The sequence below is a fragment of the Setaria viridis genome, chromosome 7 (assembly GCF_005286985.2).
Source record: "Setaria viridis chromosome 7, Setaria_viridis_v4.0, whole genome shotgun sequence".
Taxonomy (NCBI): Eukaryota; Viridiplantae; Streptophyta; class Magnoliopsida; order Poales; family Poaceae; genus Setaria; species Setaria viridis.
The window spans coordinates 14,712,847-14,737,604 of NC_048269.2; the positions used below are offsets into that span (position 1 = coordinate 14,712,847).

At 44.0% G+C, this 24,758-nt stretch overlaps 2 protein-coding genes across 2 annotated transcripts; both read right to left on the reverse strand.

Annotated features, from left to right (window-relative positions):
- Positions 1-1,546: 1,546 nt before the first annotated feature.
- LOC117864636 (putative B3 domain-containing protein Os04g0346900) lies at positions 1,547-4,769 on the reverse strand. Its single transcript, XM_034748761.1, has 7 exons — positions 4,683-4,769; positions 4,291-4,594; positions 4,063-4,145; positions 3,698-3,986; positions 3,223-3,590; positions 2,626-2,718; positions 1,547-1,789 (listed from the first exon to the last, which is right to left on the reverse strand). The coding sequence occupies exons 1-7, from the start codon at positions 4,767-4,769 to the stop codon at positions 1,547-1,549; spliced, it is 1,467 nt and encodes a 488-aa protein (XP_034604652.1).
- A 2,542-nt stretch (positions 4,770-7,311) lies between these two features.
- LOC117864637 (putative B3 domain-containing protein Os04g0347400) lies at positions 7,312-9,896 on the reverse strand. The gene is made up of 6 exons (XM_034748762.2): positions 9,617-9,896; positions 9,225-9,513; positions 8,538-8,620; positions 8,139-8,427; positions 7,850-8,055; positions 7,312-7,554 (listed from the first exon to the last, which is right to left on the reverse strand). Exons 1-6 carry the CDS (start codon positions 9,698-9,700, stop codon positions 7,312-7,314), a joined length of 1,194 nt encoding a protein of 397 aa, XP_034604653.1. The 5' UTR covers positions 9,701-9,896.
- Positions 9,897-24,758: the final 14,862 nt, after the last annotated feature.

A 24,758-nucleotide genomic window follows, 5' to 3' on the forward strand; every position in this document is an offset into this window, starting at 1 on the left:
ATGGAGGAAGTATTACATGTACGTGATCCCCATGGTACAATACGTGATAGGATATAATTCAGAGTACCAAGTACACCTACGCTGATCTCGAGATGGTACTAGAACCGGAACGGATGTATATGATTGCTTCTACCATAACTCAAGAAAGTGTAGAATCTTAGTCCAAATGCATGGCGAGTGATATCAAAAAATATACACTTATAAATATAAGTTGACCTGATCGTGCCACATAACGTTAATAGTCACTCTAAAAATGCTATTATTAGCAAAAAAAAAATACAAGAATTGATAGGGAAACATAGAATTGGAACATCAAAAACTTGGTACGAAGACATCACTAGAAATAGTTGAGCATTAAACTCCACATCGAAATAGTTGAGGGTCAATACCAATAGGACATTACAAGCGGTTTTCATACCCATCTAGACATATTTACACAGTTATTCAAGGCAACTGTCTAAACTAAACTTTGAACCAAAAATCCATAAGTGGTGGTCCAATATTATATATGGTTTTTGATTATTCCTTTTGTAATATAGTCGTTGCAGACAATTTTTATTTTTCAAAGTCCCGTTGTTAATTCGTAACACCATTAATCAGTCTTTTTATCTTTTAATTCAAGTTTGTGTTTATTAATGGAATTTGATGGAGATATATATCATGTCTATCCTTATCTCTAGTGAAATTTATAAAAAGTATTTACAAACTTTTTAGAATTAGTGAAAGGGCTTGTGGGACACTGGTCTGAAATAGTTGGATTGACAGCACTGAAATAGCTCGGCTTATATATTTATCGTCTCCATTTACAAGGAAAACAAATACAAAACACAACCCTGTTTTCACATACGTTTGGATGTATTGATCAACAACTGTGCAGCTGTGCTGATTAGATTTTGTTGTGTCCAGTTATGTTTATTATACTATGAAAATTTAATTCCACCGGTTCGATAGATAATTACATATTGGATTTTTTGTATCTATCTCCAACTATCTCTATTGTAATATCAACTCCATCCTTTTTGCCAGCATAAATACAATTAAGCTCCCAGTATTGCTGGACAAGCTACAGTGTCATTCATTGCTGCTATCATGCATGAGATGCCAAAGTGCCATCTGATTGCTTTCCTTGAAGTTTAACTTTATGAACCAATTGAAGTTTAACTATGAGGCTGAGAATAAGTGAGAATGACCTGGGGTTTGTCTAGCATACAAACCACAGGCGTTATCATGCATCTCGTCTCGACCTACAGCACCATTTGATCTAATTTAAATATCAATATGCACTTCATGAAATTAATCAGGTAAGTTTGACATTTAAATGCACCTAGCAGGGACATACGCAGACAACACTAACATGAAATGTTTCAGTTAAAGCATCTGACATGTAGCTGACTAACTGCGTAATTGAGAAACTTGAATATTTCATATTAGCATCCCAGTGGTTATAACTACAGTCAAAGATGAACTAAAGTACTGTCATACTAAGAAGAGTAGCATCCCACCGTTTCTAAGAAAAGTCACAGATGCACTGATGTCAGGTCGAAGCTTAACAACGGTCTATGATGACATGCCAGAGCATCATTTCAATGACGTTGAAGGTGCATAAGTCACCTTCCTTGATCAAGTTCTCCTCGCAGAAGCTCTTCCAGCCTGACCCGACCTGGTGGCTGGTATCCTTGTATGGGAGAACACGCACTTGCCAAGAGCTGGTGCTGCTCAATGAGGTCTTCAATGTGACCGTGCAAGCTTCCCGGAGACCAATCGCGTTGCAGAAGGCAGCTGGAAAACTCTGCATGAATTCCAGTAACATTGGTCAGAGAAGGAATTCTATAAGCAGCAGTTGATGATGCAAATATTTTAGTGGATGAATACTGAATTCCTGTTCATGCGAGTTAGATGGCATGCTCTTGAAGTGCATATATAAGTTCTTTACAAACGCTGCACAAGGTCTGATACTATGGAAATAAGTAGTTCAACATACAAATTTTTTTCCTCGTGTACCATCAGTTAAAAACATTATATGAAAGGATATTTATCGGTTTCACCATTCAGAAACGTAAGATTGTCCACAGAAGTTCTAATGACATATCTGGCATTTTTTCATTTCATATTCTTGAAACAAATTAATCTAATTCCTAATTGGAGCATACTGATATCAATAATTATGGTACTTACAATACATATTTTAATCATTCTGGTGCTTATCTCCTTCTTTAACCATGCAGGTGGCCCAATCACATATACACCTTGAGCACGTGATGATGCATTCTTCAAAGAAGCCATGGAGCCTTTTTGCTTGTTTTGATCATCACTACTTAAGCTTTCATTCCTGCTCTTACGCTTCCTACTGGAAGTAAAGGTGTTTCGTGCTGTTCCTGAGCATCTGTTATTATTGGTACTTGATGATAAGACAAAAGAGACGTGTGCCAGTTTTTAACTCAAATTCAAATTCAAACAGATCTGATTAATCTTTTCCTCACAACGGGTGATAGTGACGTGCCACATTGTGCTTTCGATGACATTGAAGGTGCAGATGTCGCCTTCCTTGATACTATTCTCCCGGCAGAACCTCCTCCAACCCTTCCTGAGCTGGTAGCTGTTATTCTTGCATGGGAGACTATGTACCTGCCAAGATTCACTACCGTTCCTTGAGGTCTTGAGTGTGATCGCACAATGTTCCCGCAACCCAATACCATCACAGAATGCTTTTGGCAAAACCTGCAATAATTGCAATCACATTGGTTCCAGTACGTAAGCAGTCAACAGTTCACTATATATCACAGTGGACGAATACTGACTGCTTGATCTAAGTTCCGTTTCTTTTGGGTTTGATGACAATCACTCAAGTGCATATACATGACAAATGGCATATAAAAATGTCATACTATATTATTATTACCTAGTTAATATATTGATTTGTTTCTTCCAGTCACTCTGTTACATGTGCATATATTCTTAGGAGTTACAGCTACTAAGAACATGTCAGTCTCTATTTCTCAATGAGGAACTAAAATCTTTTGATTTGTTTCTTCCTGTTAGCGTGTGCATATAGCTTAGTAGTTAGAGCATCATTTGATCATATGAACATGTTTCTCTGTGAGGAATTCAAAGCCAATATCTATGTTTCTTCCTGTCCCAGATGCCATATGATAACAGCTGTTCAGCACATACTATTTTTTAGCATACAATCTAATCTATTAAACAGGGAAATGTTGCACTTACAATATGATTTTTAAGTGTGTTGGCATTAATCTGCTTCTCTATCGATGATGGTGGCGCGATCTTAAATGATGTCTGGTTCCAAGATGCTGTGGGGCTTTGTGATTCCTTTTCTCCATTACTGCTTGGCAAATTGTTGTCATACTGCTTCTGAATGGAAGCAGGTTGTGCTTCCTGCTGCTTCCGAATGGAAGCAGCTGGTGCTCTCTGCTGCTTCTGAATGGAAGCAGATGGTGCTTCCTGCTGCTTCTGAATGGAAGCAGATGGTGCTCTCTGCTGCTTCTGAATGGAAGCAAATGCTGCTTCTTGCTGCTTCTGAATGGAAGCAGATGGTGCTTCCTGCTGCTCTTCAATATCTGGCAATGTTGATACTTGATAAGACAAAAGAGACATGCACTTCAGTATTTAATTTAACTCATTCACATCCATTGCTAACAGCTTAAAAAGAAAACCATAGACATAGTTATATTTTGCTCACTTTGTCGACCTCTGTTTTCCTTGTGGTTGAACTCTCTCTGGTATCCATTTGGCCCATACACTTTGAGTGTAAACACCATGTTTCCCTCATACCGTAGCAGCAGAGCATTAGCTTCAGTAATGTCATGAAACTTGAGAAACTGTGACCAACCACCTGCGAAGAACACGCCCGCCCAACCCATTTTGAGTTTAATGCTGTAAACTTTGCCAGAGGGGCCAAAAACGATGGCCGTACGATTATCAAGTAGCTCCATGGGGATATGCTGTTCCACAAACTTAGCAGGTATCAGCTGCAAGAACACATAGAGAGAAGAGAAGTCAGGTCATTACAACAAGTGAAAGCAAAGTCAACAACGATATGCGCACCATCTTTTCCATGAAATCTTTTGGAAGCACTCTGATGAACTGTGGCTTATGGGTGGAACCTTTGCTGCTTGCCGCTGCTTCACCTGAAGAGAATATATGAGTTACCAAAAAAAACTAAATCAATTAGATCTTTTTCAGAATCCAAGAAGATCACCAACATTACAAAGAGAAGAAAAGGGTAAAATTACCACAGAAAATGTTAGCCTCTAATTAATTTCTGAGACATGCATGGAGACCAATGAGAAATTGGGGGATCTTTCGCAGGTGGAGCTGGAGCGCCGAGCTCCCTGAAGCAGCAGGTGGCGTCGAACGCCTTGGCGGATAGCACGCCGCGGCCGCGGTGGCGGAGGACGAGGAGCCACCCGGTGCCGACGCCGCAGGCCTCCGCGAACTCCGGCCACCCGCGGCCCAGGAACGCGCCGTCGCCGTCCTTCCCGACCTCGACGGACCAGAACTTGACCTTGCCGCCGGCCGGGCCGACGACGAGGGCCTCCGCCGCGCCGATTTCCCCGGCGAGCTCGTCGGGGATGCGCTGGAAAGAAAGGGCAAGATCAGCCGGAAGGTCAGTAAGTTGCGCGCCGGCATTCGAGCGCGGCGGCGGTAGCGTCGGCGGCACTAACCAGAGCTTCGCGGGAAAATGGCAGCAGCACCCGTAGGTGCTTCTTCGCCGTGGCGGTGCCTTGTTTGCCGGGCCCGGACGAAGCCATGGCCGGCCGGGGAGTTTGCTCGAAGGTGGTAGCGAGGAGTGACTACTGCTGCGGCTGCTTGGTGTTGGGTACCCAACCGGTCAACATTCGGCTATTTAGTGATGCTTCGATACGTACGCTACTAAAATTGTTACTTTGAGTCACACAAAAGGGTGCAATATATCAATGTAAAATTTTTATTTTATTGTTTGTAAAAGTATCATACCAACCGGTGAGTTTTGACTTGACGATAACCTCTTCATATCCAAGCGTTTTAAGTTTCGGAAATAATTTATACTCAATTTTTCTTCAATATAAATCTCTTTACACTAGTAGAGAATTGGCTTTCCATGCGCCCCCTTTTATCCCGGTTTAAAGTTGGCCCGGGACAAAAGGTTCACCAACCGGGACTAAAACTCGGTCACTGGTGGGGGACTCACCAACCGGTCCCGGTTGCAAAGACTAGTGGGAAAAAAAGACTCTGAGAGGCCTTTTATCCCGGTTTGAAAGACCAACCGGGATAAATAACCCCCTTTTATCCCGGTTGGTATTACAAACCGGGATAAAAGGCTCTTGACCCTTTTATCCCGGTTGGTCTTTCAAACCGGGATAAAAGGGTCCCCAACGAGGTGACTGGAAGGTGACTGGAAGGGGATTAAATCCTCGAACCCTTTTATCCCGGTTGGAAACACCAACCGGGATAAAAGACCCCCTTTTATCCCGGTTGGTGTTTCCAACCGGGATAAAAGGATCCCCACGAGTTAATACAAAAGGATAGCATCCCCTACATAGTCAGATGTAGTGTGTAGGTGGGATGGCAAGGAAGCTACGCGCGAGGCTGGAGGTTGTGGGTTCGAATCCCACGAACCGTGCGCGCGCATATTTCGCGTGAAAAATCGCGTGACTTGTGACTTGCGCGTGTGGGGGGCCTCCTGGGAGCTCGGGAATTTTTTTTTTCAGCGCCGGCCGTGGGTGACCCATTTATCCCGGTTGGTATTACCAACCGGAATAAAAGGGGGTCTTTTGTCCCGGTTGAGTGACCCGGGATAAAAGATCCCCCCTTTTATCCCGGTTGGTTTATCCCGGATGGATATTCGGGATATTTGCACCCTACCAACCGGGACTAAAGCCCAAATCTCTACTAGTGTTAGAGCACCTCCAGCAGTCTTTCTTTCCCAATCCAAAAAGTGGATAAGAAAATAATGCTCCAACAGTCTTCCTTTATCTTTTCCTCTTTATCTTTCTTTATTAGGGACCGCTGGAGATGCTTTTTACTCCCTCTTTTCGTAACTCTAATATATGCTGCGTCACTTTCCTTTTTATCGATAAAAAAATAAATACCTCTAAATTGTATGGTATAATTGATGTAGTTCAGACACATGAATAATTTTAAGATAAAGTACTCTAACAAGCAACGTATTGAAACAAAGTTTTTATGGCTATGTCAGTCACGACATAATGTAACTGTCATTGCCCATTGCAGTGAAGTAGATGAGCCACGTAAGTTAGAATGGAGTGGAGCCTCGAAGGCTGCATCCAACTCTGAATGAAGTGGCCGAAACTGGAAGGTGCTGCTGCTGGGCACCTCTTTGCTTTGGGTGGGGTCCACGGTGATACATGGGTTACGAACTTAAGTAGGCATCTCTTGTTTTGGGTGAGGTTCATGTTTTCAAGGGTTTCATCCTTATTAAATGACGTGTCACGAGATGACGTGTCACATAAATAAGTAAATATGATAATATCATAAGATATTTATGAGGAGGGAATTTTAAATTGAGAAGGAGACAATTTAAAAATACCACTATCGCACGTTCGTGGGCGTGTTTCCAGAACAAGATGTTCAAAATTTCTTTACATTTCACGGGTCAGGCCTCAAATTGGGCCAAATAACATGAATATCATTTTTCTACTCATTTTATTCTATAATTTGAATCACTTGCGGTTCAAATTTGACTTATACCAAAAATTTTCTTGAAATGCAATTAATTAAATAAATATAGCAAAAAAATTCAAAAATATACCAAACTTTAACCTGGAGTACCACATGTTGTATGTGGGGAGTAGAAAAAATTTCAAGATGGAAAGAGGAAAAAAAATTATTATTTTGCTGAGTGTCAAAAAAAACATTCGGCAAACCCCACTCTTTGCCGAGTGTTTTTTTACACTCGGCAAACCCACTCTTTGCCGAGTGTTTTTTTTGACACTCGGCAAAGTCTATCGTTTGCCGAGTGTTCTTAGCCCGGCACTCGGCAAAGAGCTTGTTTGCCGAATGTCCGAAAAAAAACACTCGGCAAAAAAAAACACTCGGTAAATTTAAGGTTTCCGGTAGTGTATATATGCATAACCCAACACAAGGAGGTGTATTGATATGCGCTAGTTTCATACAATTAAGCAAGTAGTTCTGAAACATGCAAATGCAAGTATCTAGGACATCAGTAGACAGAAGTGTTGAAGCCAATCACTCAACAGGCCAAGCCAATTTGCTGATGACAAACTTGCACCTTCCATAATAAGAAGAGTAACACCAAGTGACACGGTCGCTGACATACTATCTAGCCGTAGCTTAGTGGCGTATGATCTCTACATGCCACAGCGTGGTCTCGATGATGTTGAAGGTGCACAGGTCGCCTGTCTTGAGCCTGTTCTCGTGGCAGAAGCTCTTCCAGCCATCTCCTCGAATGCAGCAGTAATTCTTGTATGCGACTCCATGAACCTTCCATGACCTGGTGCTGTCCATTTCCGTCTTTAGTGTGATTGTGCAAGTATTCTGGAACCCAATCCTGCGGCAGAACTTCATCGGCAATGACTGCAAGCATTGTGATGCAACAACTGATTTCATTAAGCATCAACATTATATCATATGGAATGAACTAGATTCTAGTTTGTTTATTGGAATGAACCAGATTCTAGTTTGTGAAGCGAAGCTTCAGGGATGTGGATAAAAGAGGGATTATAGATAGAAGGAAGAAGAATATAAAAGATATAGGATTCGAGGTGTATGGTCTATACATTATATCATAAAAGAGGCAATGTGATAAAGCGTCAATATAATTAAATAATACAAGAGAGAAGTGGTCAAGCAGACTGAAAATTGAGCTTACTAGAAGGCACTCTAGCATGGAGGTGGTGATCTCTTTCCTTATCCAAGATGATGGTTCAATCTGATAGTCAGGTTTCTTCAGTGACGGTTTCGCGTTCAAGAAAGTCACTGAACTTTTTGGCGTCTTGTTTTTTTCACTGCTTGATTTCTCATCATTGTCTTTACGTTTCCTGATGGGAGAAGGTGATTCTTGTTGCATTTCAATATCTGTCAATGTGGAGAAGACATAAGCAGATGTTCATATATGTCAATAGAGTCAGTAATAAAAAAAAATCAATTCTTTTTCTCACTTTGGTTAATTCCAGCATCCTTGTTCTTGAAATCTTTCTGGCATCCACTGAGCCCGAATGCTTTGAATTTGAAAACCATGTTCCCTTCATATCTCAAGAGCAAAACGTCACCTTTGGATATTCCATGAAACTCCAGAAACTGTGACCAGCCACCTGCGAAGAACATTCCTGATTGATCGTTCTCAAGTTCAATCTGCCAAAATTTGCCAAGGGGGCTGAAAATGACAGCTGTTCGGCTGTTCAGGTACTCTTCAGTGACATAACGTTTCACAAACCTAGCAGGGATTATCTGTAATGACATATATGAAAGTAGAAAATGTTAATGATACATCTCAAGTCTAAACATTTAAGGAGATGTCTAGTTTGAGCAAAACATAGTATCTGGAAGAGTTTGCAGACCATCTTCTCTGTGAAATTGGGGTAAATAATCCTGATGAACTGTGGCTTACAAGAAACCCCTTTCCTGCTTCTGGATGCCATAACTGAAGAAAATGTGAGCTATAAATATCAGTACAAATTGAAAATCATAGTATTTGATAATTATTAACAATAACGTAGCCAATAAACAAGATACATAAATACGCTATACATGATGACCAGTTCAACTGTAATTTAAGGGACCATTTATAACCCTGAATTCCACAGAACATTTGTATGAATTTCAAAGGAAAGTATTCTACCCTTCACAAAGTGTAATATACCGGGGAAAAAGTGTATGATAATAATTTCTTAATGATAGGCTCTAATACCATTTTTCAACCTTATGCGCCACCAGACATTTCTAATCCCTTATTGAGGTAGATTTATGATCTACTTCCCAACCAAATATTTTTCCTACAGGCATATACTTCCCTATCCTAATTTAATATGAGATCAATGTTTCAATTCGTCCGAGAAAGATATCAAATGGACTACAATTTCTGCACTCAAATCTTGGAATCTGAAAGTAATCTTTTCAGTCCTCAGCTGATCAAAAAAAAGTACCGAAACTAGCATAATCTTGTAATCTGGAAGTAAGAATCCTTACGTGCCCGAGCTGATTATTACGAATTAAAAAAAAGCCGAAAACAGAAATGTTATGTTCACCTGCAGCTGGAGCGGCGAACTCCTTGATGCAAAAGCTGGTGTCGAACGCCTTGAAGGTGAGCGCGCCGCCGCCCTCGTGGCGGAGCACGACGAACCATCCGACGCCGACGCCGTGCGCCGCCAAGAATCCCGCCCACCCGCGGCCCAGGAACGCGCCGTCGCCGTCGCGGCCGACCTCCACGCGCCACACCTTGCCGAACGGGCTGACCACGAGGGCCGTCCCCCCCGGCGCCCCTTCGCCCACGCCGCCGCCGGCGTCGAAGCACCCGGCGAGCTCGTCGGAAATGCGCTGCACGCGGCCGAGAATCAGTGAGTTCAGTAGACCGTCAGTCAGGTGAAGGGTCGGCGCCTGAGTGAGCTCGAGGGCGGCGGTCGAGGGAGGCTGTGCTTACCATCTTGTGGAAGGACGGAGGCACCAGCACCTTGAGCTGCTTGGCCACGGCGCGCGCGCCGGCGTTGCTTCGCGATGAAGGCATGGCGACGGTGGATGCCGTGGAAGACCAAGCGACAGTACTGTGCGGGACTGCGGGTGGCCTTGATCGCCTTCGAGTAAAGCATAGGATCACGGAGCGACGGTTCGTTGCCTTCTTTAATTAGGTTACTCATCAACAGCGAAGGTATCCCATATCTAAGAACAACTCCAATAGTAAAGTTAAAATGCTAACTATCAGGTTATTTATGTCAAGAATAGATCGCATAGTATTCCATGTCTCCGTCTATTCTAAAATATAAGATATCCAAATATTCAAAATTTATTCTCAAATAAAATCAGTCACTGCAATTGTTCATTTAATTATTTTCGGAGTTGGTAGGATTAGTTTAGCTGAGAGGAGGAATAGCTAAAATAGACTCTTATTATTCACAACTGCTACTAAAAAACTAAACAACATGACTCCTCGCTGTCGCTGTTTAGACCCGGCAACCTACCGACAGGAGTGCCCAAGGTAGTGTTTTGGTTAGTGGACTAGGAACTCGAAGGTAAACGCAGACACACGATTTAAATAGATTCGGACCGCTAGATTGCGTACCTTACGTACTGTGTGTTGGTTGGATTGAATTGCTTTGGAGGAGGTCGCTGTCTCGCCTTATATTGCCGGGGTAAGTTTACAGGTCGATTGGTTACAAGAATACTAGTCGGATACGCCTAGAAGAGTTCTACTCTTATTACAATGAGTACTTTCCTAATTTTCGACTACACTATGGGAAACACACAATTTGCCGAGTGCCACAGGCACTCGGCGAAGACCCAAAAACACTCGGCAAAGGCTTTGCCGAGTGTTACACTCGGCAAATAACACATGGCAAATTTTGTGTCGGCAAACACTACTTTCCCGAGTGTCAAAACTCGAGCACTCGGCAAACATTTTGTCGACGGTCAAAAAAACACTCGCCGAAAAGATATACTCGGCGAAATGGGCGTTGACGGCGTCGAGGGTAACGGCGGGTTTGCCGAGTGCCAGACGGTAGGCACTCGGCAAACACTAGCACTTTGCCGAGTGCCAACACACGGCAAACACGGCCCATGTGCCGAGTGTCAGCACACGGCAAAGCTGTGGTGTTTGCCGAGTGTCAACACACGGCAAACTCGGCCACTTTGCCGAGTGCCCTAGCCCTGACACTCGGCAAAGGTGCGTTGTTTGCCGAGTGTTTTGGCTTTAACACTTGGCAAACTGGCGCCTGGTGTTGCAACTGCCACCTTTGCCGAGTGTTAAAGCCAAAACACTCGGCAAAGTGCCCAGAACCCCCCTTTTTTTCTGTTTTGTCACGTATAACGGACCCCTCTCAATTCACAATACACATCATCACAGGCATTTGTAATAAACAATCACATGCATAATTCACAACCACCATTAGAAATATTATTCATAAACATCACAGGCATAATTCAACATAAGCACGAAACAATCCATAAATCCAAGTTCAAGTCACAGTTTAGTTTCAACCAAGTTCACAACCAAGTCTAGTTCCGTGGAGGCCAAGGAGACCACTGCGACAAATCTTGATCTTCATTATTCGAAGCTGCCGATTGATTCTGCACATAGGATAGGACATTCTGAGCTAACATCTAAAGTTGTCAAAATTAAAGTATTGAATCTTAAGCACAATGTGTCAAGTGACTCACAGGAGTAGTCGTGGGTGGCTGAGGCGGAGGGAACATCATCGGCGGTGGCGGAGGCAAAGATTGACCCATGCTCGAAGCAAAATTCTGCATGTACTGGAACATCTGGTCCATCCTCATCTGATTTTCTTCCTCCATCCTCCGCCGCATGTCCTCCATCTGCGCCGCCATCTCCTCTTGTTTCTTCCTTGCTTCTTCCACCTGGGCCTACAATATTTCATTGCAATGTTATAATGCAAAGCTAAAGTATAACAACAAACAAACGATGAATGGAAGAGAAAGAACCTGGAGAGCCTCCATCTGGAACTATGCAGTGGTGGGTCGTGGTCGTATCGCCGGGCTCGAGTCCGTGCTCCTAGCTCGGATCTGGGAGAGAGTGGGAGTAGAGGCCGTGTCGATTACGCCGTCGCCAATCCAATATCGACCATGCTTCTTGCCTCCTCCCACCCTCATCACGATTTCTCCATCAATGTCCTCGAAGCTCGGATCGAAGTCTGGCCCGTGAACCTCCCTAGCCATCTTTGTATACTCATTGACGCGACTGTGTATGCTAGGTTGGCTGTACGCCTCGGATGGGTCATTTGGGTTGAAATCGATATCGGCCGTCACCTTGCCCTTTTTGGAGAGGACCCATGCCTTGAGCTGGGAGCAAGGTCGGCCATCATGTGACGCCGACTACGGCAAAAAATACAAAATGATTAGGAATTATGTTGAATTGAACGTTAGAATAAAGAATTGAAGTTGCGTACCCATTTTTCTCTATATTCATCAAGGCTTAGGCTGCCTTGATGGTGTGGTGCAGTCGGCATCTGCAAACGCCGCTACCGGCAAGCAAGGTGGTTCTCCAACCACCCGGGCTCCAACCACACATCGACCATCTTCTCCTAGCACTGGATATGTGCACTACACCACCACGGAGGCACCTACAGCATCAAGCGTGTGACATATGAAAAAGAAATTGAGCCTAATTAATCTTAAATAGTAAGTATCAACGTTTTTTACTTACCCTCATGAATTGGTCCTTAGTCAGGTTCATTGTTCTTGCCTCCTCTTTTCTAACCTTCATCCATCTGTATTGAGCGTGGAATTCGATGATGGCCTGGATGCGCGCCTCGTAATGCATGTCCTTCACGAGCTTCTTGGCGGCTACATCACAGACGGTCTTCGACATGGCCTCGAATCCCTCCTGGCATCTATAGAAATCCTGCATATAGACGCGTATACAGTTATTATTTCAAGAATGTCGAACGTAGGTGATGTATTGAGCAATTTAGTGCGAGGAGTACTTACCCACAGCTCGGCCTTGACCTGCTCCGCTATGTTGGGGAATCTCCTCTGTTGACGATCAGGGACGTCGGGGGCGGCGACGTAGTGGTCCCACGTGTAGGCCGGTTGCTGCTGTCCGGCGTACACCACCAAGCCAGGGAAGTGAACCCTGCACAAAAGGCCAAGGATCCCGTTGGCCTTACGGTTGTGGTCACCCCCACTGAGCTTAATCCAACTCCTGCACAAGTCATTAATAGAAATTATTAGTTTTTGTAACTTTCAACATAAGAACATTATTAAGAATATTTAAAGTTACTTACTTGGTCCCAATCGGTTTAATCAGCGGGCGTAAATGCTCAGGTATCGACGCTTCGGGAGGGATGAGGGACCTCGCAACCATATCTTGGACTGGGCATCCCCTGCCTCCCCGTCCCCCTCCTGCTCCTGCTGCTCCTCCTCCACCTCCTCCTGCTCGTCGTCCCCAGAGGCGTGTGCGGAAGGTAGCTCCTCCTCCTCCTCCTCCTCCTCCTCCACCTCAGGTTTAGGTGACGGGGGCCTTGCCGCTTTACCCTTCCCTCGAGGCCTCTGGACCACCACCTCCTCCTCCTCCTCCTCCTCAACCCTACGTCGAGGCCTGCCTCGACGCCTCCCTCGACCGCTCCCTGAACGTGACCCTGATCCTGAACCAGTCCCTGACGCGGCCAGTCTCTCGCAAATCGACGTGAGCTTCCTCATACCACCCACCATTGCTCAATGACCTACAATTAAAAAGAGTAAACCAATTAGCATAGATAAACAAAACATAATTACAAAGATATGCAAATTATAAATAAATTATAACTAAATTACTACGACTCATACATGTATTAGAAATAATCATCATGATCGGGATTAGCTGGATCATAAGTCTCATCATCACTATCACGCGTGTCGATATAGTCAAGCCCGTGCTCCGAAGGAGGAATGTCGTCATCACTGTCATTAGCTAATTGTAATCGTTGAAGTAATTCTAAGTCCTTCACATTCTGAACCTCGTCTCCACCGTCCTCTGCAGCAACCCTTTCGTTGTCTACTTCCATTCCGATCGCTGCGGTTAAATCTATCACAAAACTCCCTTCGAGCCCATCTTCTTGGAATAACTCTCCTTCGTACGTGTTGGGGTCTATATTGTAATCTTCATTGTTTGGTACAGGTAGTTTACCGTGTGGCGATACCTTGTACACAACATCCCAACCCTTAAGACGGCTGTCGGTTTGGCACGGATATGACAAATAATAAACTTGCGTGGCCTGTTGAGCCACAATATAGACATCGTCTCCTGGTAACATGGATGACTGTCGAATTTCGACTAGCCCAAGATTAGGGGCCCATCTCACGATAGATGGATCAAACCAATGGCATTTGAATATAACTGGATTAAGAGGTTTGCACCCATGAAAAGTTAGTTCATATATTTCTTCAATTCTTCCGTAGTACTCGACCCCATCAGAGCCTGGCATGAAAGCTCCGGTATTTGTGGTTCTTCGATTGGGCCGACTCTGCTCGTGCCTTGTTGTGTGAAAACGATATCCGTTGACGTCATAACCGGCAAACGATCTGACCCTATAGTCACAGCCATCGACAACCTGTCTCAACTCGACATTCATAGATGCATCGGTTCGGCCCTGCAAGTTCAAGCAGGGCGGTTCGTTATATTAATCGATGTACGAGAATGTCCGAAGAAATTGGATTGTACCTTCTGTTTGAACCAAGAAATGAAATCGGGCATTCCATTTCCCGCACCCTCTTTGAGAAGAGTCTCAGCTTCGTGCGGGTACGGTTGCCTTGATTTACGCCAGAATTGATGATGAAATCGCCTGTAGCAACGAGAAATATACGTTTAGGCAAGAGAATGGTGACTACTTCAAAACAAGTTTGTTGAGAACTTACATCAGGTACGGCTCTACCTCAGATAGGTTGGTCAACACATACAGCATGATAGAGCGCCACTCTTCATGGTTCAAGGTCTTGCGGGTCGCACCACTTGCACTTCCGAGTTGCCCTAGGAAAATGCTAAGGCTCAATTCATCTTCGCTGGCATTGTAACGAGGAGGTGGATTATGCACGCTAGGAAGGTTGTCAGCGTAGTATTTTGATGTGAAGTTTGACACCTCCTCCAGAATGTATGCCTCTGCAATGGATGCTTCAATTTTGCACTTATTCTTACATTTAGTTCGAAGAACCTTTTGACATCTCTCAATTGAATAGAACCAACGACCCTGCACAGGCCCCCCCATTCGTGCTTCATACGGAAGGTGTAGAATCATATGCTGCATTGGATTGAAGAAGCCTGGTGGAAAGATCTTCTCCAACTTACAGAGCAACACAGGCGCCATTGTTTCCATTTCTGCAACCACGGTACAAGATAACTCCTTCGCACAAAGCCGGCGGAAGAAATTGCTCAACTCTGCTAGCACCTACCACACATGCTCAGGGACATAGCCTCGAACCATCACCGGAAGTAGGCGCTCAAGCCATATATGGTAATCATGACTCTTGAGCCCATTGATTCGCATAGTTGCTAAATTCACTCCCCTCTTCAAGTTCACTGCATAGCCATCAGGGAACATTAACGTTTGGAACCATTCTAGAACCTCCCTCCTTTGGGCCCTCGTCAGAACGAAATCGGCTTTAGGCTTCCTCCACGACTTGCCAGCTCTTGGAGGCGCCATGTTTAGCTTTGGTCTGTTGCACAACATCGCTTGATCCACTCTAGCCTTAACATTATCCTTTGTCTTGTCAGGAATGTCCATGATTGTACCAAAAATTGCCTCGGCGATATTTTTTTCCGTGTGCATTACATAAATGTTATGTGGAACAAGAAGGTCATCAAAATAGGGAAGATTCCACAAGCACGACTTCTGCGTCCAAGCATATTGCTCGCCATATCCCAAAAAACCACCTTCTTCATTATTGACCTCGAGAGCGTCTAACTGAGCACGAAATGCGGCCCCTGTCATCATCGGCGGTGCGGGGTCTGTAACTACGACATCTTTGGTAAAGTTCTTGATGTCTCGTCTGAATCGATGGTCAGGAGGGAGGAATTGTCGATGTTTGTCGAACGAAGAATATTTGCCACCTTTCGACAACCAAATAAACTTCAAAGATGCTTTACATACTGGGCATGGGAACTTCCCGTGAACACACCATCCGCAGAAAATCCCATATGCCGGCAAGTCATGCAGGGAGTACTAGTACCAAACATGCATCTTGAAGTTTGTCTTTGTGGATCGGTCATATGTCCATACCCCTTCCTCCCAAGCACGGAGCAAATCATCAAACAGAGGCTCCATGTACATACTCATATTATTCCCCGAATGCTCTGGAATTATCAACGACAAGAATATATTATGTAGTTGAAAGAGGATGCTAGGGGGGAGATTCAGGGGGATAACGAAAATGGGCCAACAGGTGTACGGGGCGGCCGCCATTCCATAGGGATTGAACCCATCTGTTGCCAACGCAACGCGTACGTTACGGGCCTCTAGAGCTTTTGCAGGATAAATCGCATCAAAGCTTTTCTAGGCTTCAGCATCGGATGGGTGTACCAGCTTCTCAGGATTATATCAACGGCCGTTATTATGCCATATCATCTGTTTCACGGATTTTTCAGTCATGAAAAGCCGTTGGATCCTCGGTATGAAAGGAAGATACCGTAGAACCTTCACAAGAATTGCGAGCTGCTTTTTCTGACCGTCACCACAGTCTACCTCCAGAAACCTAGACGATTCACACTTAACACAGTATTTTGCTTCCGCATACTCTTTCCTAAATAAGATGCATCCCTTCGGGCAAGCATGTATATGCTCGTATGGCATCTTAAGTGCACGAAGGAGTTTCTATGCCTCATACATGCTCTTTGGCAAGATGTGACCAACCGGGAGCAGGCTTCCAAAAACTGTCAACATAATATCAAACGCGTCTCGACTCAAACTAAACTGAGATTTCACAGCCATTAGGTGTGCAATGGCATCTAGTTGAGAAACCTTGGTATGGCCGTGAAAGGGGTTGCTGTGCCGCAGACAACATTTCATAATAAGCCTTAGCGGTAGCCTCTGGCTCCTCCTCCCTACGTGCTTCTTCGAAGTGTGCTTCATGATAGTCATTTAACATGTCTCCCACCCCGGCATCATCATCAAATTCCTCGATGCGTTGTCTCAAGACCTCCTCTCTCCCACGGTCAGATTCACCATGGTAGATCCACCTGGTGTAGTCTGACGTAAATCCGTTCTTCACCAGATGTTTGCGCATATCTAGCTTGTTTTGCCGACACATGTTTCCACATTTGCTACACGGACACCAAGTCGATCGAGCTCCTTTGACACTTGCAAACGCCCGTTCCAAGAAAGCATCCGTCTTGTCAATCCATTCATTGGTCAACGTATTCTGATTAGTGCGACCCGTGTACATCCACTGACTATCCTCCATCCTCTAGCATATAAGCGAGTAATACAAAATTCACATTGCATATACACGTTCCTATATTGTCTATTAGGTAAAGATAGGTCCTAATCCCACCCGAGGATGTGTAGGTGGGTTTAGTATCCATGGTCTACTCTGACCCGGGATAAAATTTCGGCAGCACCTCCCCGCTGTTCTCCAAATACACGTCCTTGATAGGAGATTGTGTATCTGGAGAACAACAGGGAGGTGCTGCCGAAACTCTATCTCGGACCGGAATAGACCATGGATACTAAACCCACCTACACATCCTCGGGCTGTCCAAAAAACGTGGACAATTCGAAATAAATACGGATATGCAAAGATCTGCATATTTCCAACCGTATCTCCTTCGAACGGGAGACGCCTAACTAGGTTACGTGATATACAAACATTATACGGAAAGAGAGGTGTAGGATGCCTCACCTTGCTATCCTGCAAAGTGACGAGTCAAGGACGGTCCTTGTGAGCCTCTCCTGCAAGAAAAGAAACAGAGCACTGTTTAAGTCAAAATTTTAGCAGCAACTCCCCTGCACGGGGAGGTTTCCAAAACCTGCAACAAATTAAACGGCATGATATCCGACAACCACATTCTCACAAAAGAGACAGCACGATGGCCAACAACCACAATCTCACCAAAGAGATGGCACGATGGCCAACAAATACATCCACACCAAAGAATTTTCACAAGCAAATAGACATCCTACCACACCTCTATTATTTTCAATATTTTCTAATTTCTAATTTCATTCTTCTCTAATTTCTATTTTCTAATTTTCTAATTTAATGCCTGTAATTTCTAAAAAAAATCCTACCACATCCTACCACCTCTCTATTCTTTTCAACAGTTTCTAATTTCTAATTTCATACCTACTCTAATTTATAATTTGTAGCGGCATGGAAACTTACTGGAGGGGCGACGGCCACGGACAGGGGAGCGGGGGCTGGCGCGGGGGCCGGCGCGAGCGGCCGGCCGGGGGCGGCCGGAGCCGGTGCGGGGCCGGTGCGGCCGACCGGCCAGGGGTGGCGCGGGGGCCGGCATAGGGCGGGCCGGCGGCGGCGCGTCGGGCGGCGCGGGGCGGCGGCGCGTGCGGTGCGTGTGCGTGTGCCTGTGCATGTGCGGGACTTAGGGCCGGCTTAATGTTCCGTCTTTGCCGAGTGCCCCTGATCTGCCGAGTGCTAGATCAGGGGCACTCGGCAAACAATTTTTTTCCACCGGATTTTGGACTGAGGCTGACACATGGACCCGCGGCGAGCTTTGCCGAGTGTTCGAGGGATGACACTCGGCAAACATATTCTTTGCCGAGTGCCTCACTGCGACACTTGGCAAATCAGTACTGATATTTCATGTCCAAAGTAGTTTTAGTAATTAAAAGTATGTAAACTTTGCAAAAACCTAGTCAAATTAACTAAACATTGCGTATTTCATTTTTTAAGTAATATTATTCCATTATTTCATGGATTTATAGCTCATATTGAATTTATATCTATTAAATTTATATACTTGTAATTAATAAATAAAAATTATCAAACGGATCCGAAAAATTCCCAAAATTTGACATGAACCAATTATGTTCTCTATGGCCTATAAAAATAAATTTGAACTCAATGACAAATTCAAGTGATGATTCGACTCAAAATCTTACCGGATCCTTCCAACTTCTACGAATCCTCTCCGGAGATGCTTCGAATTCTAAGCATCATGTGTCAAAATTTGTGTGAAACCTTCTCAATTTTTTTACCACAGCCTCTGCATATGAAATCATAACATCTTGGAAAATCTCGTGATTTTCAAACTTCGTTTGTATTTTTGAGAATTAAAAAATCATTTGGCCACACGTTCGTATTCGTGTTTCCTTAACAAAATGTTCAAAATTTCTTTTCATTTGCCGGGTGAGACCTCAATTTGGACTCACTAACATGAATATGATTTTTCCACTCATATTATTCCATTATTCCAATCACCTGCAGTTGAATTTTGACTTAAATCAACAAATTACTCTAAATGAAATTAATTGATTAAATATAGCAAACATGTCAATAAATAGTCCACCTTCTACCATGCAGTGCCAAATGTCGTACATGTGGAGTATAAAAAATTTGGAGGGTGGAGGAGGGAATTTTTTTTTTGTTTTGCTGAGTGTGTCAAAAAACACTCGGGAAACCTTCATGTTTGCCGAGTGTCCCATCACAACACTCGGCAAACATCTGCTGTTAAAATCTAGACATTCAGAAACAGTGTCCAAAGAATATTCAATAACTGAAGGTATACTCCACCAAAAAATGTGAAACTTTAACAGCAGTTAGATCTCACAAACCTCTACAACTTTTGTATGATCCATTTTTGAGGGAAAAATCATTTAGGTTGCAAAAACTACAAGGACAGCAGCACTGCCTGAGCTACAGGACAGCACACCTTAGATCGACCTTCAAACCATGTTTTCCCCCACAGATCCACTAATCCCCGTGACCAAGAACCATCTAAAAACATCAATAGAAGAGCTAAAGTGGATTCACCTCACCTTGGTCGTCCCCCAAACCTAGGGCAACAAGATTGAGATGGGGAAAAGCAAATCTACTCCGAAGATGCACCACATCTTGGTCCTCTCCTCCTCCTCAATCCATTTTTCTCCTTTTCCCTTGGTTATTGCTGCTATGGAGGAGGTTCTAGAGAGGGGGAGGATGCTGTGGAGATGGAGAGAGACGTTCTTGGGGGAGGAGTTCAAACAGGAGGGAGAGGAGGTGGCGCTGGGGAAGGGGCTCGGTCCTTCTAGGTCTTGAGGAAAAGGATTTCGACTTGGGCTAAGGGAGTGGGCTGGTTTGCTAGGTCTTGGCCCAAATTGGTTTAGGACCTCTAAAACCTTTTTTATTCTAAAAAAATGGAATAGTGGCCGAGGGTGAGAGGGCGTGAGGGAGGGAGAGAGAAGGAATGGAAGGCTGGCAGTGGGAGGGAGGAGGGGCGCAACCGAGACACGCGATTTAACTGGGTTGAGGTGCCTTTTTTGGGTCCGTGATACGTTTCACTGATAGCTGGTGTTAAGATGCGGCGGTGAATGGTGATAGAATCACCATCGGTTTTAGCTACTAACCGGTGGTGAAAAGGATCATCACCGCCGGTTTTAACAACCGCTGCTCCCTACTGATTCTAAACGGGCCGTGAAAAGAAATCACCACCGGTTCATAAAAAACTAGCAGTAATAGTCCGTTGGTAATAACTCCTTCCATAAAAGTGGTTGCACCAAGAAACTCTCGAGCATTACATAAAGATCTAAGTTTTTACATGCAATTGGGGTGACCGCCCGACAAAAGAGGTTAGGGGTGCTCATTAACCGGACGTGCTTCTTAAGTGACTGCCCATATTTTACATTCTCGATTGAGATAATTTTTTCTAAAAAGAGTATTTTTATGTCTAAAGTTAAAATTTGATCAGTTAGGAAGAAATATGAGCAAAATTGAAATAAATTGAACAAAAATTACAAATACTCGGAGAGACTGCACTCACATGCCAAACCTTTGGCAAAGTTTACCGTGTTCGACAATTTGACTATTCGACTAGAATACAGTAGATTATAAACATGACCAAGCAGTATTCGATGTCACACGACGGAGCCCCCCAAAGATGTCGCCAGCCACCACAGCCAAGCACGCAAGGGGGGTGCTACTCTTCAGCACCGACGCGAATCATAAAGTAATATGAAGCTTAACGATCCATCAAAACTGAAACATATGATCAATCAAAAATTGCAGTTAGGACAACCACAATGTTGCAGCAAAGTAGTCCATAAGGAATAAAGGATACACACAGCCCACCCATAAGCATTGTACAACCAATCCATAGTAAAGAAATATTTACAGCTACCCATAGTGCTATGGGTTACCATATAGAATAAAAAATAAATTTCTCTTTCTTCTTCCCTGCACCTCTCTCTCTCTCAACCATGGTCGGCCCACCCGACTTTTAACATCGTGGAGAATCCAACAATTAAAGACTACTGACATGTGCCCAAGCTATTTGGTCCGACTAATCTAAATACTCTTAGTCAGTTTCAAAGAAAAAAAATTATGTGAATTTCGTGAACATTAAGGGGGCGTTTTCTTCCGGTGACTTATTTTTAGCACGTGTCACATCGAATGTTTAGATACTAATTAGGAGTATTAAACGTAGACTATTTACAAAACTCATTATATAAGTGGAGGCTAAACGGCGAGACGAATCTATTAAGCCTAATTAATTCATCATTAGCAAATGTTTACTGTAGCAACACATTGTCAAATCATGGACTAATTAGGCTTAATAGATTCGTCTCTCCGTTTAGCCTCGACTTATGTAATGGGTTTTGTAAATAGTCTACATTTAATACTCCTAGTTAGTATCTAAACATTCGATGTGACGGGTGCTAAAAATAAGTCAGTGGAAGAAAACGGGACCTAAATTGTACCCCGATCACGTCACATCTTTTGGGCAGAGTTTACCATTTTTTTTTCGAGAGTTTTACTTTTACCAGGTTCTGCCAGTCAAAAAAGTAAATGGAGTAGACGGTAGAATGTAGACATGGCCCACCAAACCAGCAGTTGCTTTCCCCACCCACTGTAGCCGCCGGAGCCCGGATTCCCCGCCGACCTCCCAATGACGTCGCCGGCCGCCGCGGCCCAGCACCCACGGGTGCTGCTGCGCTTCACCCACAACACCCTGGTGCGTGCGCTCGCTCGCTCGTCCGCCGCAGCGCGTGGCTCCGGCCCGGCCGTGGTGGGACTGACCGATCTTGCAACCTGCTTTTATTTGCAGCGCATCCCCGAGGAGCTCGCCGCGGAGATCGGCCCCTCGGGGTCGAGTGGGACGGCGAGGGCGCGTTCCTGGGCGGCGGGTGGCGCGAGTTCGCCGCCGCGTGCGGAGTCGAACCCGGGTGGCTCTAGGTCCTCCGCCACCGCGGCTGCAGCGTCCTCACCCTCAAGGCCTGCGACGAGGACTGCTGCCTCAGGGAGCTCGAGCTTGTCGCTCAACCACCTGCAGGCGCAGGTAAAGGAAAGATTGATTCCCGGCCCGTACGGTCTCATGTTGTCGAAGTAGTATCAACTAAATTCCCCATAATTTCGGAGTACTTGAGCTGATAAATTTCCCTTCTTCCCTTGTATAAATGCAAAAGCCCTCTTCTTCCTGCAGTAGGTTCGTTTTCTACCAAAAGAATTACTAGAATAGAAAGATCAGTAATGTTAGTGATCTTCTTGGACACTGAAAAGCTAATTTTTCCAGCATTCCACTTGTTAAAGTATACATATGGTTCTTGAAAAGAAGCTTTAAACTAATTAGGGTTCAAGGAGCTTTATAGGGGATATTGGCTAACTTTACAGTAATTCACTGCTAGGTTGCTACCGATTTGTAAAATTACTCAAATGAGTTTGTATTCAGTTCGAAGTGATTGTTTGTAACTCATCTTGTTCAGCTGAAGCAACCACTAGCAGCTGGGACACTGCCCATAAGCCGCAGTTCCTCAGAGTGTTTCCAAAAGATTTCATGGGAAAGATGGTTTGCAGACTGTGGCTACTAATTTGCTTTTTCTCTCTTTGTTTTCTATTATTGGAATGGCCTGACTTTCCTCTTTTAATGTGTTCCTGCAGCTAATACCTGCCAAATTTGTGCAATGGTACATCCCCAAAGAGCACTTGTTGGATAACCATATGGCCATTGTTTCCGGCCCCCTTGGCAAAGTTTCTCACGTTGAGCTTCAGATGAGTCAGTCAGAGGTGTTCTTTGGAGGTGGCTGGTCACAGTTTCTTGTGCTTCATGATATCGCTGAATCTAATGCGTTGCTGTTGAGGTACGAGGGCAATATGGTGTTTACTGTCAAAGTCTTTGAGCCCGACGGATGCCAGAGAGAGTCCAAATACAAGGACATCAAAATGCAACAAAGTGAGCAAAAGATGAATAAGTTTTTGGATATTTTTAATTTGGATCGTCTATACTCTATACAACGCATGAATGTTTTGGAGGCTTCCAGTTCCAACACTTGTCATAATGGCATTGCTGCCATCAAACTTTGAGATCTATGGCTCTGATTAGATATAACTTTGTGCTAACAAAAGAATCAAGTGTAACTAAGGTATAAACAAAAATTCAGGTGATATAGTAGGCTATAAAATGCTTTTCCTTACCCCATATACTCATCGTCCTAAAGCACAAATCTTAGAAATCAAATTTAGGTGTTGGAGCTCTCTAAACACTCAAGTGAGGTTTAGCTTTTTCCTTTAGTATTTTATAAATATATTTGATCATGTGTGAAATTGATAACACTAGGTAACTGGTGTTTATTGATGATGATAACAGCAGTAGAGCTAGTTCGCCCTCCTAGGAGGCTCTGAATAATTGATTCTACTTTTGCTTTCCTCTCCTCTACGCTTATATAAATGACGGCCACTACAGATAATGATCCTATCTCAACCAACTCATCTAATCCTTATCTTTAGCCTAACAAACTAACTGACCCAGCTAATAGATAAGCCTGACTAAATCAGGCGCCTACTCAGCCACTAGAGGCTGTTGGCGCCCTCTTCCTGCTGCTGTAGACTTTCCCAATAAAGACGTCCACAACACTTCCTCCTTCCTTTCGAAACAGCTCATCCTCGAGCTAGAAGTCTGGATAAGTTGATTTGAAGTCTTCCAGCTGCTCCCAAGTAGAATCAGCAGGACTCTGACCAAGCCAATGCACCAGAACTTCCTAGACACCTGTGCATGTTGTTATCACGCGCTATAAGGAAAAGATAGATCATCTCGGCTATGTGAGTTAAATACTGAAGCACTTGTCCCTTGTCTTATAAAGTATCAGAATTAACATTATAACATATACTCAAAAGCTGCAGCAAAATCCTTCTGCTTCTAGTATGAAGCGTAAGAGAGAGAACGACAGGTCAAGATGTGAAGTACAAAAGAGGCCAAAAGGCTCCATGACTTCGTCGTACAAAGCATCATCAAAGGCAGGATGTATCTTTGAGATTGGACCACCAGCTTGGGTAAAGAAGGAGATCAATACCTGTGCAATTCAAAATAATACTCTTGTAAGCACAATCACTTCTCTGAGAACATAAGCAAATTAGAAATAGGATGAATTTTTAAATAAGAAGAAATAATCACCGAAATTTGCCTTGAATTGGGTCACTGGGCGTACATCCACACCCTTGACCGGCTGAGCTAAGCTCAGTTCCTTGGCATTTAAGGTTTCTGCAGCAAACTTACATTTTCAAATGTAGTAACAGGAACCAACACTTTCACTATACACAGATCAATTGATAATATATATGTACATGCTATCACACATATTTATGTGAGTACTTATTTTGACATGGTATCAGCTCTTGTTGTAACATTTATCATGTGCATTGACTTCAAGAACATGTTATCAAATCCCACATAAATAGGAATTCAGATCCTGCAACTAGTGTGGTACATGGATCAATGGCAACTGCTTACAGAAATAAGTTAACTGACCATTGTGATAAGAATTTGTGCAGTATTTGCCACCGGTCTTCTGTAAGGCGATTGGAATCTGGGAACCTTGCAGTATCACCCTTAAGACATCAATGAGCAGCACCACGTCTTGGCAGGCGCGTGTTATCCCATATGATCACAGCAGCCATCATGTTAATGGTCTGAAGAGGTTCTACCAGGATAGTGGGAT